Source organism: Bombina bombina, chromosome 11 (assembly GCF_027579735.1).
Source record: "Bombina bombina isolate aBomBom1 chromosome 11, aBomBom1.pri, whole genome shotgun sequence".
In the NCBI taxonomy this organism is placed as follows: domain Eukaryota; kingdom Metazoa; phylum Chordata; class Amphibia; order Anura; family Bombinatoridae; genus Bombina; species Bombina bombina.
The window spans coordinates 60,542,128-60,557,961 of NC_069509.1; the positions used below are offsets into that span (position 1 = coordinate 60,542,128).

The window sequence follows — 15,834 nt, forward strand, 5'->3', positions numbered from 1 at the left end:
GATTCATCTCCTACCTCCCTTTACAGATCGACAATATAGTCTCATATACCATTACCTCTACTGATAACTGTTTCAGTACTGGTTTGGCTATCTGCTATATGTGGATGGGTGTCTTTTTGGTAAGTATGTTTTTTATTACTTAAGACACCCCAGCTATGGTCTGGCACTTTATGCATTTATATAAAGTTCTAAATATATGTATTGTACTTATATTTGCCATGAGTCAGGTTCATGTATTTCCTTGTGCAGACTGTCAGTTTCATATTTGGGAAATAAGACATATTAAGAAATATTTTCTTACCTGGTGTTTTAGTCTTTTTTCAATTGACTACTTTTAACTCTTTCAAATTGCGGGCAGCATTAGGCCCGCCGGTGCGCCAAATGCTAAACTTTATTGCGTCATTATTGGCGCGAGAATTTTTTTGGCGCAAAAGGTACGTCCATTGATGCAGGTTCGTCACTTCCGGCGTCATAGTTAACGCGGAAGTCTTACACACGGTTACGTTGTTAGTGACGCAGGTGTGTCATTTCCGGATGTTGTTGGCGCCAAAAAAATTTCTCTCACGTTGTGCGTCATACTTGCCGCCAAATTTTTCAGTAGTTTTATACCCCATTGCTGTTTGCCTCTTGCCTTTCTCTATTTCAGAGGGCTATGCTGTTTGCATTTTTTCCCATTCCTGAAACTGTCATATAAGGAAATTGATAATTTTTCTTTATATGTTGTTTTTTCTTTTACATTTTGCAAGATGTCTCAATCTGATCCTGCCTCAGAAGTATCTGTTGGAACGTTGCAGCCTGAAATCGGTTCTACCAAAGCTAAGTGCATTTGTTGTAAGATTGTGGAAATTATATCTCCAAATGTCATTTGTAATAGTTGTCATGATAAACTTTTACATGCAGAGAATGTTTCCATCAGTAATAGTACATTGCCAGTTGCACTTCCTTCAACTTCTAATGTACATGATATACCTATGAATTTTAAAGAATTTGTTACTGATTCTATTCAGAAGGCTTTGTCTGCATTTCCGCCTTCTAATAAACTTAAAAGGTCTTTTAAAACTTCTCATAAAGTTGATGAAATTTCAAATGACCAGCAACATAATGATTTATCCTCCACTGATGAGGATCTATCTGATTCAGAAGATCCTTCCTCAAATATTGACACTGACAAATCTACTTATTTGTTTAAAATAGAGTATATTTGTTTTTTGTTAAAAGAAGTATTAATTACTTTGGATATTGAGGAAGCTAGTCCTCTTGACATTGACTAGTAAGCGTTTAAATGCTGTTTTTAAACCTCCTGTGGTTACTCCAGAGGTTTTTCCTATTCCTGATGCTATTTCTGATATGATTTCTAAGGAATGGAATAAGCTAGGTACTCCTTTTATTTCTTCTTCAAGGTTTAAAAAATTGTATCCTTTACCAGCAATTTCTATAGAGTTTTGGGAAAAGATCCCCAAAGTTGATGGGCTATTTCTACTCTTGCTAAACGTACCACTATTCCTATGGAAGATAGTACTTCTTTTAAAGATCCTTTAGATAGGAAACTTAAATCCTATCTAAGGAAAGCCTATTTATATTCAGGTCATCTTCTCAGGCCTGCAATTTCTTTGGCTGATGTTGCGGCTGCATCAACTTTTTGGTTGGAGAATTTAGCGCAACAAGAATTGGATTCTGACATATCTAGCATTGTTCGTTTACTGCAACATTCTAATCATTTTATTTGTGATGCTATTTTTGATATTATCAAAATAGATGTTAGATCCATGTCTTTAGCTATTTTAGCTAGAAGAGCTTTGTGGCTTAAATCTTGGAATGCTGATATGACATCTAAGTCCAGATTATTATCGCTTTCTTTCCAAGGTAATAATTTATTTGGTTCTCAATTGGATTCTATTATTTCAACTGTTACTGGAGGAAAGGGGTTTTTTTCTGCCTCAGGATAAAAAACCTTAGGGTAAATCTAAGGCTTCTAACCGTTTTCGTTCCTTTCGTCAAAATAAGCAACAAAAATCAAATCCATCCCCCAAGGAATCTGTTTCCAATTGGAAGCCTTCCTCAAATTAGAATAAATCCAAGCCATTTAAGAAACCAAAGTCAGCCCCTAAGTCCGCATGAAGGTGCGGCCCTCATTCCAGCTCAGCTGGTAGGGGGCAGATTAAGGTTTTTCAAGGATTTTTGGATAAATTCTGTCTAAAATCAATGTATTCAGAGCATTGTCTCTCAAGGGTATCGAATAGGATTCAGAGTAAGACCTCCTGTGAGAAGATTTTTTCTCTCACGTATCCCAGCAAATCCAGTAAAAGCTCAGGCTTTCCTGAAGTGTGTTTCAGACCTGGAGTCTTCAGGGGTAATCATGCAGGTTCCTTTTCAGGAACAGGGACTGGGGTTTTATTCAAATTTATTCATTGTCCCAAAGAAGGAAAATTCATTCAGACCAGTTCTGGATCTGAAAATTTTGAATCGCTATGTAAGAGTACCAACTTTCAAGATGGTGACTATAAGGACTATTCTGCCTTTTGTTCAGCAAGGACAATATATGTCTACAATAGACTTGCAGGATGCATACCTTCATATTCCGATTCATCCAGAACATTATCAGTTCCTGAGATTCTCTTTTCTAGACAAGCATTACCAATTTGTTGCTCTTCCATTTGGCCTAGCAACAGCTTCAAGAATATTTTCAAAGGTTCTAGGTGCCCTACTCTCTGTAATCAGAGAGCAGGGTATTGCGGTGTTTCCTTATTTGGACGATATCTTGGTACTAGCTCAGTCATTACGTTCTGCAGAATCTCACACAAAACAACTAGTGTTGTTTCTTCAAAAACATGGTTGGAGGATCAATTTACCAAAAAGTTTCTTGATTCCTCAGACAAGGGTCACCTTTTTAGGTTTCCAGATAGATTCAGTGTCCATGACTCTGTCTCTAACAGACAAGAGACGTTTGAAATTGGTTGCAGCCTGTCAGCACCTTCAGTCTCAGTCATTCCCTTCAGTGGCTATGTGCATGGAAGTTTTAGGCCTCTTGACTGCAGCATTGGACGTGATTCCTTTTGCTCGTTTTCACATGAGACCTCTCCAGCTTTGTATGCTGAATCAATGGTGCAGGGATTATACAAAGATATCACAGTTAATATCCTTAAATCCCAATGTTCGACACTCTCTGACGTGGTGGTTAAATCACCAGCGTTTAGTTCAAGGGGCTTCCTTTGTTCGGCCAACCTGGACTGTGATCACTACAGACGCAAGTCTTTCAGGTTGGGGAGCTGTTTGGGGATCTCTGACAGCACAAGGGGTTTGGAAATCTCAAGAGGCGAGATTACCAATCAATATTTTAGAACTCCGTGCAATTCTCAGAGCTCTTCAGTTTTGGCCTCTGTTGAAGAGCGAACCGTTCATTTGCTTTCAGACAGACAATATCACAACTGTGGCATATGTCAATCATCAGGGTGGGACTCACAGTCCCCAAGCAATGAAAGAAGTATCTTGGATACTTGCTTGGGCGGAATCCAGCTCCTGTCTAATCTCTGCGGTGCATATACCAGGTGTAGACAATTGGGAGGCGGATTATCTCAGCCGTCAGACTTTACATCCAGGGGAGTGGTCTCTCCATCCAGATGTGTTTTCTCAGATTGTTCAGATGTGTGGTCTTCCAGAGATAGAACTCATGGCCTCTCATCTAAACAAGAAACTTCCCAGATACCTGTCCAGGGATGTTCAGGCGGAAGCAGTGGATGCGCTGACACTTCCTTGGTGTTATCATCCTGCTTACATTTTCTCGCCTCTAGTTCTCCTTCCAAGAGTAATATCCAAAATCATCATGGAACAATTGTTTGTGTTGCTGGTGGCTCCAGCATGGCCACACAGGTTTTGGTATGCGGATCTTGTTTGGATGTCCAGTTGCCAACCTTGGTCACTTCCGTTAAGGCCGGACCTTCTGTCTCAAGGTCTGTTTTTCCATCAGGATCTCAAATCATTAAATTTGAAGGTATGGAAATTGAACGCTTAGTACTAAGTCATAGAGATTTCTCTGACTCAGTAATTAATACTATGTTACAAGCTCATAAATCTGTCTCTAGAAAGATTTATTATCGAGTTTGGAAGACCTACATTTCCTGGTGTTCTTCTCATAAATTTTCTTGAAATTATTTTAGAATTCCTAGAATTTTACAGTTTCTTCAGGATGGTTTGGATAAGGGTTTGTCTGCAAGTTCTTTGAAAGGACAAATTTCTGCTCTCTCTGTCTTATTCCACAGAAAAATTGCTAAACTTCCTGATATTCATTGTTTTGTACAGGCGTTGGTCCGTATCAAGCCTGTCATTAAATCAATCTCTCCTCCCTGGAGTCTTAATTTAGTTTTAAAGGCTTTACAGGCTCCTCCGTTTGAGCCAATGGGGCATATTTATCAAGCTCCGTATGGAGCTTGATGCCCCGTGTATCTGGCGAGCCTGCAGGCTTGCCAGAAACAGCAGTTATGAAGCAGCGGTCACAAAGACCGCTGCTCCATAACCTGTCCGCCTGCTCTGAGCAGGCGGACAGATATCGCCGGAAATCAACCCGATCGATTACGATCGGGTTGATTGACACCCCCCTACAGGCGGCCGATTGGCCGCGAGTCAGCAGGGGGCGGCGTTGCACCAGCAGCTCTTGTGAGCTGCTGGTGCAATGCTGAATACGGCCAGCGTATTGCTCACCGTATTCAGCGAGGTCTGGCGGACCTGATCCGCACTGTCGGATCAGGTCCGCCAGACTTTCATAAATAGGGGCCTATGCATTCTTTGGACATTAAATTGCTTTCTTGGAAAGTGTTGTTCCTTTTGGCCATCTCTTCTGCTAGAAGAGTTTCTGAATTATCTGCTCTTTCTTGTGAGTCTCCTTTTCTGATTTTTCATCAGGATAAGGCGGTTTTGCGGACTTCATTTAAATTCCTACCTAAAGTTGTGAATTCCAACAATATTAGTAGAGAAATTGTTGTCCCTTCCTTGTGTCCTAATCCTAAGAATTATTTGGAAAGATCCTTACATTCTTTGGATGTGGTGAGAGCTTTGAAATATTTTTTTGAAGCTACTAAAGATTTCAGGAAGACTTCTAGTCTATTTGTTATCTTTTCTGGTTCTAGGAAAGGTCAGAAGACTTCTGCTGTTTCCTTGGCTTCGTGGTTAAAGCTTTTGATTCATCACGCTTATTTGGAGTTGGGTAAATCCCCGCCTCAGAGGATTACGGCTCATTCTACTAGGTCTGTTTCCACTTCCTGGGCTTTTAAGAATGAAGCTGCAGTTGATCAGATTTGCAAAGCAGCAACTTGGTCTTCTTTGCATACATTTACTAAATTCTACCATTTTGATGTTTTTTTCTTCATCAGAAGCAGTTTTTGGTAGAAAAGTTCTTCAGGCAGCTGTTTCAGTTTGATTCTTCTGCTTATAATTTCGTTTTTTTCTTTATAAGATTAAAATTTATGATTTGTGTTGTGGATTAATTTTTTTCAGCGGAATTGGCTGTCTTTATTTTTATCCCTCCAACTCTAGTGACTCTTGAGTTGAGTTCCACATCTTGGGTATTTGCTATCCCATACGTCACTAGCTCATGGACTCTTGCCAATTACATGAAAGAAAACCTAATTTATATAAGAATTTACCTGATAAATTCATTTCTTTCATATTGGCAAGAGTCCCTGAGGCCCACCCTTTTTATGGTGGTTATGATTTGTTTGTATAAAGCACAATTATTTCCAAATTCCTTTGTTGATGCTTTTTACTCCTTTCTTTATCACCCCACTTCTTGGCTATTCATTAAACTGAATTGTGGGTGTGGTGAGGGGTGTATTTATGGGCATTTTGAGGTTTGGGAAACTTTGCTCCTCCTGGTAGGATTGTATATCCCATATGTCACTAGCTCATGGACTCTTGCCAATATGAAAGAAATGAATTTATCAGGTAAATTCTTACATAAATTATGTTTTTCTGTGGGGTGCACAGGATTTTGTAGGGCAGCTATGCAGGGCACTGGGAAGTTTTGGTTTTATTCTGTTTCACTTTGGTGTGTGGCTTCTCTCGGCGGCTGTTTTCTCCATAGTAGGAGTAATGCCGGCCGAGAAGTTTGGTAAGGTACACCCACGATGGGCGGGGCTTGCGGAGGCCGCAAAAGTTTGCGCGCTTTTCCTTTTGTTACTTCCGGAGTGCCAAAAGGGTTTCAGTGTGGCTTTGTGGTTCATGTGAACGGCGGTTTTGCTGCTGGGCGAGATTGAGTCCGGATTGTTTCTTGTAGTTCCTCTGTTTTTTGGCCAGCAGGACAGGTAGGGACCTCAGCAAGCTTGCTGAGGTGTAGAGGTTGCCATTTTTTATTTTGCTTAAAATTTTATTCTAAGAGAATTTCTAAGAGAATTTGGAGAATAATAATAATAAAAGTGTTACTTTAACATTTAAAGGGACAGTAAAGTTTTTTTTGGATTCTAACTTTTAAGGGGTTTAAAAGTTTATTTAAGGGTTTTATTTTATTTTTGGGTTAATTTTGAGTGAAGATGGACCAAGAGGCCCTGCAGGATATTACTTGTACATTGTGTTTTGATGCTAATGTGGAACCACCTATCCCTTTTTGTTCCTCATGTATTGAGAGAGCATTGCATTACAGGGATAGACTTTTTGAATCTGAGCCATCATTGTCTAAGGTGGATGCTGTTCAGGGGTCTCCTGTTCAAGTCGCAGCTTTCTTCTCAAGCGTCCCAAACCTTATCGTCTTCACATGCAGTGCCCTGCGTTTCCTCTCATACTCTGGTAAGAGTTACATTGCAAGACATGGCTACCCACATATCCTCGGCGGTATCTGATGCTCTGTCTGCTTTTCCTATGCTGCAGGGAAGCGTAAAAGGAAATATAGGGAGTCAGTGAGTAAGGTTTCTGATTCAGTTGAGACTATATCAAATGTTTCTTCCCATAAGTCTGAGGAGGAAGATACTTCTGTAGCGTCTGAGGGTGAAGTCTCAGGTTCTGACAGTGTAATTCCTTCTTCTGATGCTGAAGTTTGTATCCTTTAAAGGTTTAAGCTAGAGCACCTCCGTTTGTTTCGTAAGGAGGTTTTGGCTACTTTAGACGACTCTGATACGACGGTCATAGTGACTCCTAAGAAGTCTAGTAAGCTGAATAAGTACTTTGACGTACCTTCTGCGGTGGAGGTATTTCCTGTTCCAGACCGTGCTTCAGAGATTATCACATGGGATGTGGGAGAAGCCTGGGATTTCCTTTTCCCCTTCTCCAATTTTCAAGAAGATGTTTCCGATTGCTGATTCTATCAAGGAGTCTTGGCAGACAGTTCTCAAGGTGGAAGGAGCAATTTCCACTTTGGCTAAGAGAACCACTATTCCTATTGAGGATAGCTGTTCCTTTAAGGATTCTATGGCTAAGAAGTTGGAGGCGTTACTTAAGAGGATGTCTGTTCACCAGGGTTTACAATGGCAGCCTGTGGTGTGTATTGCTACCGTCACCAGTGCGGCACCATATTGGTTTGATGCGTTGTCTGATTCTATTCAGACTGATACTCCTCTTGAGGAGATCCAGGATAGGATTAATGCTCTTAAATTGGCCCATTCCTTTATTAGGGATGCTTCCTTACAGGTCATCAAATTGGGAACAAAGATTTCTGGCTTTTCTGTACTGGCGCGTAGAGCCTTATGGTTGAAGTCCTGATCTGCGGATGTGTCCTCTAAATCTAAGCTTTTGTCGATTCCTTACAAGGGTAAGACCTTGTTTGGGTCGGATTTTAATGAGATTATTTCTGATATTACGGGAGGAAAGGGGCATTCTCTCCCTCAGGATAAAAGAAATAAGCAGAAGGGTCGTCAGAGTAATTTTCGTTCCTTTCGAAACTTTTTTGGTAAGCCTTCCCCCTCCTCTTCCAAGCAGGAACGGTCTAAGTCCTCCTGGAAGTCCAATCAGTCTTGGATCAAGGGGAAGCAATCTATGAAGCCCGTTACTGGCTCAAAGTCAGCATGAAGGGTTTGCCCCCGATCCGAGAATGGATCTTGTGGGGGCAGACTTTCTTTTTTCACTCAGGCTTGGGTTTGGGATGTACCGGATCCTTAGGCAGTGGACATCGTGTCCCAGGGAATCAAGTTAGAGTTCTAGGCCTTTCCTCTCAGGGGCAGGTTCCCTCTCTCCAGGTTATCTGTAGACCAGATAAATTGAGAGGCGTTCTTACGTTGTGTTCAGGATCTTTCCGACATGGGAGTGATAGTTCCTGTTCCATTACTGGAGCAGGGTCTAGGATTCTATTCCAATCAGTTTGAGGTTCCCAAAAAGGTGGGAACCTTCAGACCAATTTTAGATCTTAAGAGCGTAAACAAGTTCCTCAGAGTTCCGTCTTTTAAGATGGACACTATTCGTTCCATTCTTCCTTTGGTTCAAGAGGGCCAATTCATGACAACGGTAGATCTGAAGAATGCGTATCTGCACAAGTTTCTGAGATTTGCTTTCCTAGACAGGTACTTTCAATTTGTGGCTCTTCCGTTCGGTCTGGCAACAGCGCCCAGGATTTTCTCAAAGGTACTGGGAGCATTGCTGGCGGTGCTCCGTTTGAGGGATGTGTGCATCTTTTCAACAAGCAAGCTCCCACATGGAGATGTTGTCTTTTCTGCGTTCTCACGGATGAAAGGTGAATTTGGGAAAAAGTTCCTTGATTCCAGCTTCAAGGGTGGTGTTCTTGGGAACGATCATAGACTCTCTATCTATGAAGATTTTTCTGACAGAGGCCAGAAAAACAAAGATCTTTAATTCTTGTCTTGCCCTTCAGTCCTCTCTTCGGCCGTCAGTGGCTCAGTGGATGGAGGTCATTGGTTTGATGGTGTCGGCTATGGACATCATACCGTTTGCTCGGTTCCATCTCAGGCCTCTGCAGTTATGCATGCTCAGTCAATGGAACAGGGATTATGTGGATCTGTCTCCGCAAATAGACCTGGATCAGGCGTTAAGGGACTCTCTTCTGTGGTGGTTGTCTCAGGATCATCTCTCTCAGGGAACTTGTTTTCGCAGACCTTCCTGGGTGATCGTGACCTCGGACGCCAGTCTGCTGGGATGGGGAGCTATCTGGGGCTCGTTAAAGGCTCAGGGTCTATGGACTCGGGAGGAGTCGGTTCTTCCCATAAATATCCTAGAACTGAGGGCAATCTTCAATGCTATTCTGGCCTGGCCTCAGCTTCAGCCCAGTTTATAAGATTCCAGTCGCACAACATAACCTCAGTGGCTTACATCAATCATCAGGGAGGAACTCAGAGTTCCTTGGCCATGACAGAGGTAGCCAAGATTATTCAGTGGGCAGAGGCTCACAACTGCTGTCTGTCTGCGTTCCATATTCCAGGGGTGGACAATTGGGAAGTGGATTTTCTGAACAAATAGACCTTTCATCCGGGGGAGTGGGAACTCCATCCGGTGGTGTTTTCCAGCTTTATCCTCAAGTGGGGACAGCCGGAGCTGGATCTCATGGCATCTCGTCAGAATGCCAAGCTTCCAAGGTACGGGTCGAGGTCAAGGGACCCTCAGGCTGTACTGATAGATGCTTTGGCAGTTCCTTGGAATTTCAGTCTAGCGTATGTTTTTCCACCGTTCGCTCTCCTTCCACAGGTCATTGCTTGAATCAGGCAGGAGAGGGCGTAGGTGATTCTTATTGCTCCGGCGTGGCTTTGCAGAATCTGGTATGCGGATCTGGTGGAGATGTCATCTCTTCCACCTTGGAGACTTCCGTTAAGGAAGGACCTTCTGCTTCAGAGGCCCTTCCTTCATCCAAATCTCGTTTCTCTGAAGCTGACTGCTTGGAGATTGAACGCTTGATATTATCTAAACGTGGGTTTTCTGAGTCGGTTATTGAAACTATGATTCAGGCTTGTAAGCCTGTGACTAGAAAGATTTACTATAAGATATGGCGTAAATATCTGTACTGGTGTGAATCCAGAGGGTTCTCTTGAAGTAGAGTTTGGATTCCTATAATTTTGTCTCTTCTTCAGGAGGGTCTGGAGAAGGGTTTATCTGCAAGTACCTTGAAGGGTCAAATCTCTGCTTTATCTATTTTGTTACACAAGCCTCTAGTGGATGTGCCAGATGTTCAGTCTTTTTGTCAGGCCCTGGTTAGAATCCGACTTATGTTTAAGTTTGTTACTCCTCCTTGGAGTCTTAATTTGGTTCTTAGAGTTCTTCAACAGGCTCCGTTTGCGTCTATGCATTCTTTGGATATTAAGATGTTATCCTGGAAGGTTTTATTTTTGGTTGCCATTTCTTCAGCTAGAAGAGTTTCTGAGCTTTCGGTATTGCAGTGGGAAGCTCCTTACCTTATTTTTAATTCTGATAAGGTGGTCCTGCGTACTGCCTTTGCTTTCCTTCCAAAAGTAGTTTCGGATAGGAATATTAATCAAGAAATCGTCTTTCCTTCTTTGTGTCATAATCCTTCTTCTCATAAGGAGCGTTTGTTGCACAACCTGGATGTGGTTCGTGCTTGAAGTATTATTTGCAGGCGACTAAGGATTTTCGCCAGTCTTCTTCTTTGTTTGTTGTTTTTTCTGGGAAGCGCATGGGTCAGAAAGCTACGGCTTCTTCTTTCTTTTTGGCTGAGTAGTGTTATTCGCTTGGCATATGAGACTGCTGGACAGCAGCCTCCTGAGAAAATCACGGCTCACTCCACAAGGGCTGTTACTTCTTCTTGGACTTTCAAAAATGGAGCTTCTGTGGAACAGATTTGCAAGGCTGCCACTTGGTCATCTTTGCACACTTTTTCACAATTTTACAAATTGTATACTTTAGCTTTGGCTGAGGCTTCTTTTGGGAGAAAGGTTCTTCAAGCAGTGGTGCCTTTTGTTTAGGTTTGCTGTCTTGTCCCTCCCTTATCATCAATGTACTCTGGTTTGGGTATTGGTTCCCAACAGTAATTATGATGATCCGTGGACTCACCGTGTCATTAGAAAGAAAACAAAATTTATGCTTACCTGATAAATGTATTTATTTCTTGACACGGTGAGTCCATGGCCCGCCCTGTATTTTTCAGACAGTTTATTTTTCTATAAACCTCAGGCACCTCTGAACCTTATATTACTTCCTTTCCCTTTGGCCAAATGACTGGGGATTGTGGGTAGGGGAGTGGTATCTAACAGCTTTGCTGCTCTTTGCCTCCTCCTGCTGGTCAGGAGTGATATTCCCAACAGTAATTATGATGATCCGTGGACTCACCGTGTCAAGAAAGAAATACATTTATCAGGTAAGCATAAATTTTCTTTTCTGAGTTAAGAGGTTAAATATTTGTATGTTGGAATCTAGGTTTTCCCCTTTTCTGTTTCTTCTGTTGACGACAATTAGGGATGTGTATATATACAGTGTATGTGTGTATATATATATATATATATATATATATATATGTGTGTGTGTGTGTTAAACTGAGAATTAAAATGAATATCCTGTGCATGGTTTAAGCACAAACAAATCTCTGTTAAAGGGACAGTACACTGTAAAATTGTTTTTCCATAAATGTATTTTAAATGACTTGTTATACCAACTGCAGAGTATAAAATATTTGAGAAATTGCATTTTCAGGGTTTATTTGTGTATAAGAAGTAGCTGGTTTTGTGCTTTGAAACCACAGCCTATCACAAAGGGTTGAGCTTCAGGTAATATCAGATCTCATTATGTTATCACTTTGTGTACACATACTTGCTTCCTTATCTTATATTTGTCTGGAACACCAAAGCTCAATACATAGAGAGAACAATGGAAAATTATCATTTTATTACTTAACTATCCTGCATCCCACTGGGAGTGTAATCTCTTCTGCTGGCTGTGTTTACTTAGGCTTGTCAATAGCGTATACGCCAGTATCAAAACTTTCAGTATAGGTTGGGAAACCACAAGCTAAATCGGCTATTTCAAATGCTGAAATATGAGTAAAGGAGCCACTTGCAACCAATTTAATACACTCTTGCAGGTAAAAAGGATTATTGGGAATAATTTAAAGGGGAGAAAGTTCTTTAAGGACCAAGAGACGTCTTTATGTGACTTCATCATAATATAGAAAATTGGAAAAGAATGCAGTGGATAAAGCATCTTGCTACTATACTGGTGTTTTACCAGTAATGTAACGGAGCTCAAAATGAAATGACTTAAACTTACAAAGTGAATCACAGCTCATTTTGAGCATGATTTGACTAATACATCTTTATTGGAGATACTTTTAAGAATGAGCTTGTTTAAAGGGACAGTCAAACAAAAAATTCTTCTAAGTGATATATATAAAGTTTCAAGAGATCATTATTTACAAATGTAGCCCAGTTTTGTAATATATAGCGTTTGCAAGTAAAAGCACTTACTGTTCGCGCCTCTGCTGTTTGAAAATGTTTGACTGGCCCCTCCCCTATTTCGTCATCAGCTACATCATCATCTGCTTGTGATTGCAGTAACTTTGCGATCGTACTCGTACCCTGCTTTAGCGCATGCGCAATGCGCCTATTTTACTGAAGAGGAACGTTTGAACACAGGAACAAAAACACTGGCTCATTATCTGAGTGGTTCATAGTTGCGGCGTACCAGTGTCCTGTTCAACCCTCCAGCAGCAGTTAGTTTTGTTCCTGTGTTCAAACGTTCCCCTTCAGTAAAATAGGCGCATTGCGCATGCGCTAAAGCAGGGTACGAGTACGATCGCAAAGTTACTGCAATCATAAGCAGATGATGATGTAGCTGATGACGAAATAGGGGAGGGGCCAGTCGAACATTTTCAAATGGCAGAGGCACGAACAGTAAGTGCTTTTACTTGCAAACGCTATATATTACAAAACTGGGCTACATTTGTAAATAATGATCTCTTGAAACTTTATATATATCACTTAGAAGAATTTTTGGTTTGACTGTCCCTTTAAACAAGCTCATTCTTAAAAGTATCTCCAATAAAGATGTATTAGTCAAATCATGCTCAAAACCAGCTGTGGTTCACTTTGTAAGTTTAAGTCATTTCATTTTGAGCTCCGTTACATTACTGGTAAAATTATAATTGAAAAATGATAAAACACCCGTTTAGTAGCAAGATGCTCTATCCACTGCATTCTTTTCCAATTTTCTATATTATGATGAAGTCACATAAAGACGTCTCTTGGTCTTTAAAGAAGTAGGTGATTTGTGCTATATGTTAGAAAACTGGGCTACATTTGTAAATAATGATCTCTTGAAACTTTATATATATCACTTAGAAGAATTTTTGGGTTGACTGTCCCTTTAACACTTGTGTGTATGATGAACCAAAAGTCTGCTTCTGTACTTGATTTTTTATTTTTTTAAATGGTGAACATAATTACATATCCCAGATAAATTAGTAGACCCGTTTTCTCATAGATTTCCTTAGCATTACAATGCTTTTACTGAATTCTGGGTAGGGACATGCGCATAAGGATTCACTTTCCCTCTTGCACACCATAACTTATTTTGTGACTGGTCTTGATACCTCTTAAAGCTTTACTCTGTAAGATATCCACCTAATTAGCCGTGTCCTGATGATGGCTACATATGCATAAGGGAATAAATGTATATAGTGGTTTTAGAAGTAGGAGAGCCATTATGAAGTTCATCAGTATGTCCTAACCCAGATTTTTATCTAAGGTTTGTGTAGACTGCTACGTTGTGAAATATTGCCTAAATGCCTCAACATTGTTTGTTTAATTCTCACATTTTAAAAATAGGTTTATTCCAATGCTCATTTCTTTCCCTATTTTAAATTGTAAATGTTTTGTTTGTTTAGATTGGCAACGAACGGGCAATCCTCTCCAACGAGCATGGCTCCTACCGATACACTCAGTTTTTAACAGGTCTGGGGAAGCTCATTGAGCTGCGCGACACTCAGCCTGACAAAATCTTCTTGGGAGGACTGGACGGGTGTGGGGACGATGGTCAGTTCACCTACTGTTGGCATGATGACATCATGCAAGGTATACCAGGGTACATTGGGGTGTGGGACTGTGGGTAGCGTACTGTGGGTGAGCCTGGCAGTTTTATGTTTTCAGGACACTATGAGGTCCCTTCAGGGCACTATGAGGTCACTTCATGACGCTATGAGGTCCCTTCATCTGTTGCATGTTCTTTAGTAGCACACGATTGCTTTTTAAGTAGATTTTATTTTGCATTGCCAAGGTAACTTGTTTGTTGTTTGGACTTTTCTTGAGTTCAGAGGCTTTTGGAGTTGTACAACATCGAATTGCTAATGATACCAGCATATACCCACTACAGATATCTAGTGCCTTTGTTGAAGAAACATTAAAGTTGAGGGGTAGCAAGCTGTTAAGAGTACTTTGTATACTAGGATCTTTGCCTAACAAATGGACCTAGGTGTCCTGAAAACTTGCAGTTGGTTTTCCCTGTTAGTTAGTACATGACTTATTTTTGGGCTAAAGGATTTATGATTTATTCTAATACACTGGCTAAAAATAAAACAGTACTACCCTTTTAACATCAATGGGCATCAATATACTGCTTCTTTAAATCCCAAGCCAGGATTTACGGTAGGATGACAGATTTCTAGGGCAGCATTACTGGAGGAAACCCTGTTTGGTTGAGGCATCTCACACCCTTAGGTCTTCCTTTGTTTCCCAGAAGTAAATAGCCCACCCTATTTTCCTTCAGTCCCATTAATGACAACATTGACTAATTTGGGAAGTGCATTCCAGTAAGTCTGACTATTGTAGACGTATATTAATTGGGGATAAAAGCAATTCAATCAACTGGTATTAACCAATTTATCTAATTTGGTTATGGATTAGAATTTACACTGTCAGTTTATTTCGGCTGTATTTTATTTCCTTACGTAATCTAGACCAGGGGGTTTGTTTTTCCTGTTTAACCAAAGTTAAAGCAAATGGGTTATGTTTTTGGGCTAACATTGATGTGATTGTCTTTTTTTAATGTTTGTCTTTTTCTCCTCAGTCATTTTCCAAATCACCACCCTGATGCCAAACAAAGAGATTGATCCGAGCCGCTGCAATAAGAAGAGGCACGTGGGCAACAACTTTGTAAATATTGTGTACAATGACTCTGGCGAGTTCTACAAGCTGGGGACCCTCAAGGTAGTTTCAGCTTTTTCTCATTACTTACTAATGTGACATTGACATACAGACTAATGTATCTTGGTGCTGAACAAAGCACAGGCCACTTATAATGGCTTTTAATGCTAACAATATCATCCCCCAGTATTGTAATTAATAAACATGTATTTTAATAGTTTTAAAGGGACATTGTAATGTAAATGTATTTCTATTAAAGGGATATGAAATCCAAAAATGTTATTTTGTGATTCGGATAGAACATACAATTTAAAAAATGACTTCTATTATTAAATTCCATGGTATACTTGTTAAAGGGATACCTAGGTAGGCAGGAAATAGTTCTGCCATCTAGTGCTCTTGCAAATGGTTAACATTCGTGTAAAACTGCTGCCACATAATGCTCCAGACACGTGCACACTCTTGAGCTGGCATCCCTGCTTTTCAACAAAAGTTACCAATAGAAAGAGGAAAATTAGATAATAGAAGTAAATTACAAAGTTGAAATTTCATGCGCTATCTGAATAATAAAAAACAATTATGATCATGATCATGTGTTTCCAATGATCTATTTTACCTGTTAGGGTGTGTTTAATTGTTTACAGATGCCTCCTTTACCTTTATTTTTCATTTGAAATAGCTGCTTTTTGCCTGCTGAAATACATGAATACTGCAGTATTCTCTAAAGAAAATCTATGTAAAGCCAATGTCCCAATGGAAGTTTGTTTCCAGTGTTTGGAATACAATTATTGGAAATGGCACCTTTTAGATTTATTCTAGTGATTGCAGT

The 15,834-nt window shown here is 40.4% G+C and overlaps 1 protein-coding gene across 4 annotated transcripts in view; it reads left to right on the plus strand.

Annotated features, from left to right (window-relative positions):
- TSC2 (TSC complex subunit 2) overlaps positions 1 to 15,834 on the plus strand; it is a 213,609-nt gene that overhangs the window by 175,585 nt on the left and 22,190 nt on the right. For all 4 annotated transcript variants that reach the window (XM_053694513.1, XM_053694514.1, XM_053694515.1 and 1 more), the window contains 2 exons: positions 13,751 to 13,937; positions 14,929 to 15,068. In XM_053694513.1, the coding sequence (XP_053550488.1) occupies positions 13,751 to 13,937; positions 14,929 to 15,068 (327 nt within the window). The remainder of the gene's footprint in view (positions 1 to 13,750; positions 13,938 to 14,928; positions 15,069 to 15,834) is intronic.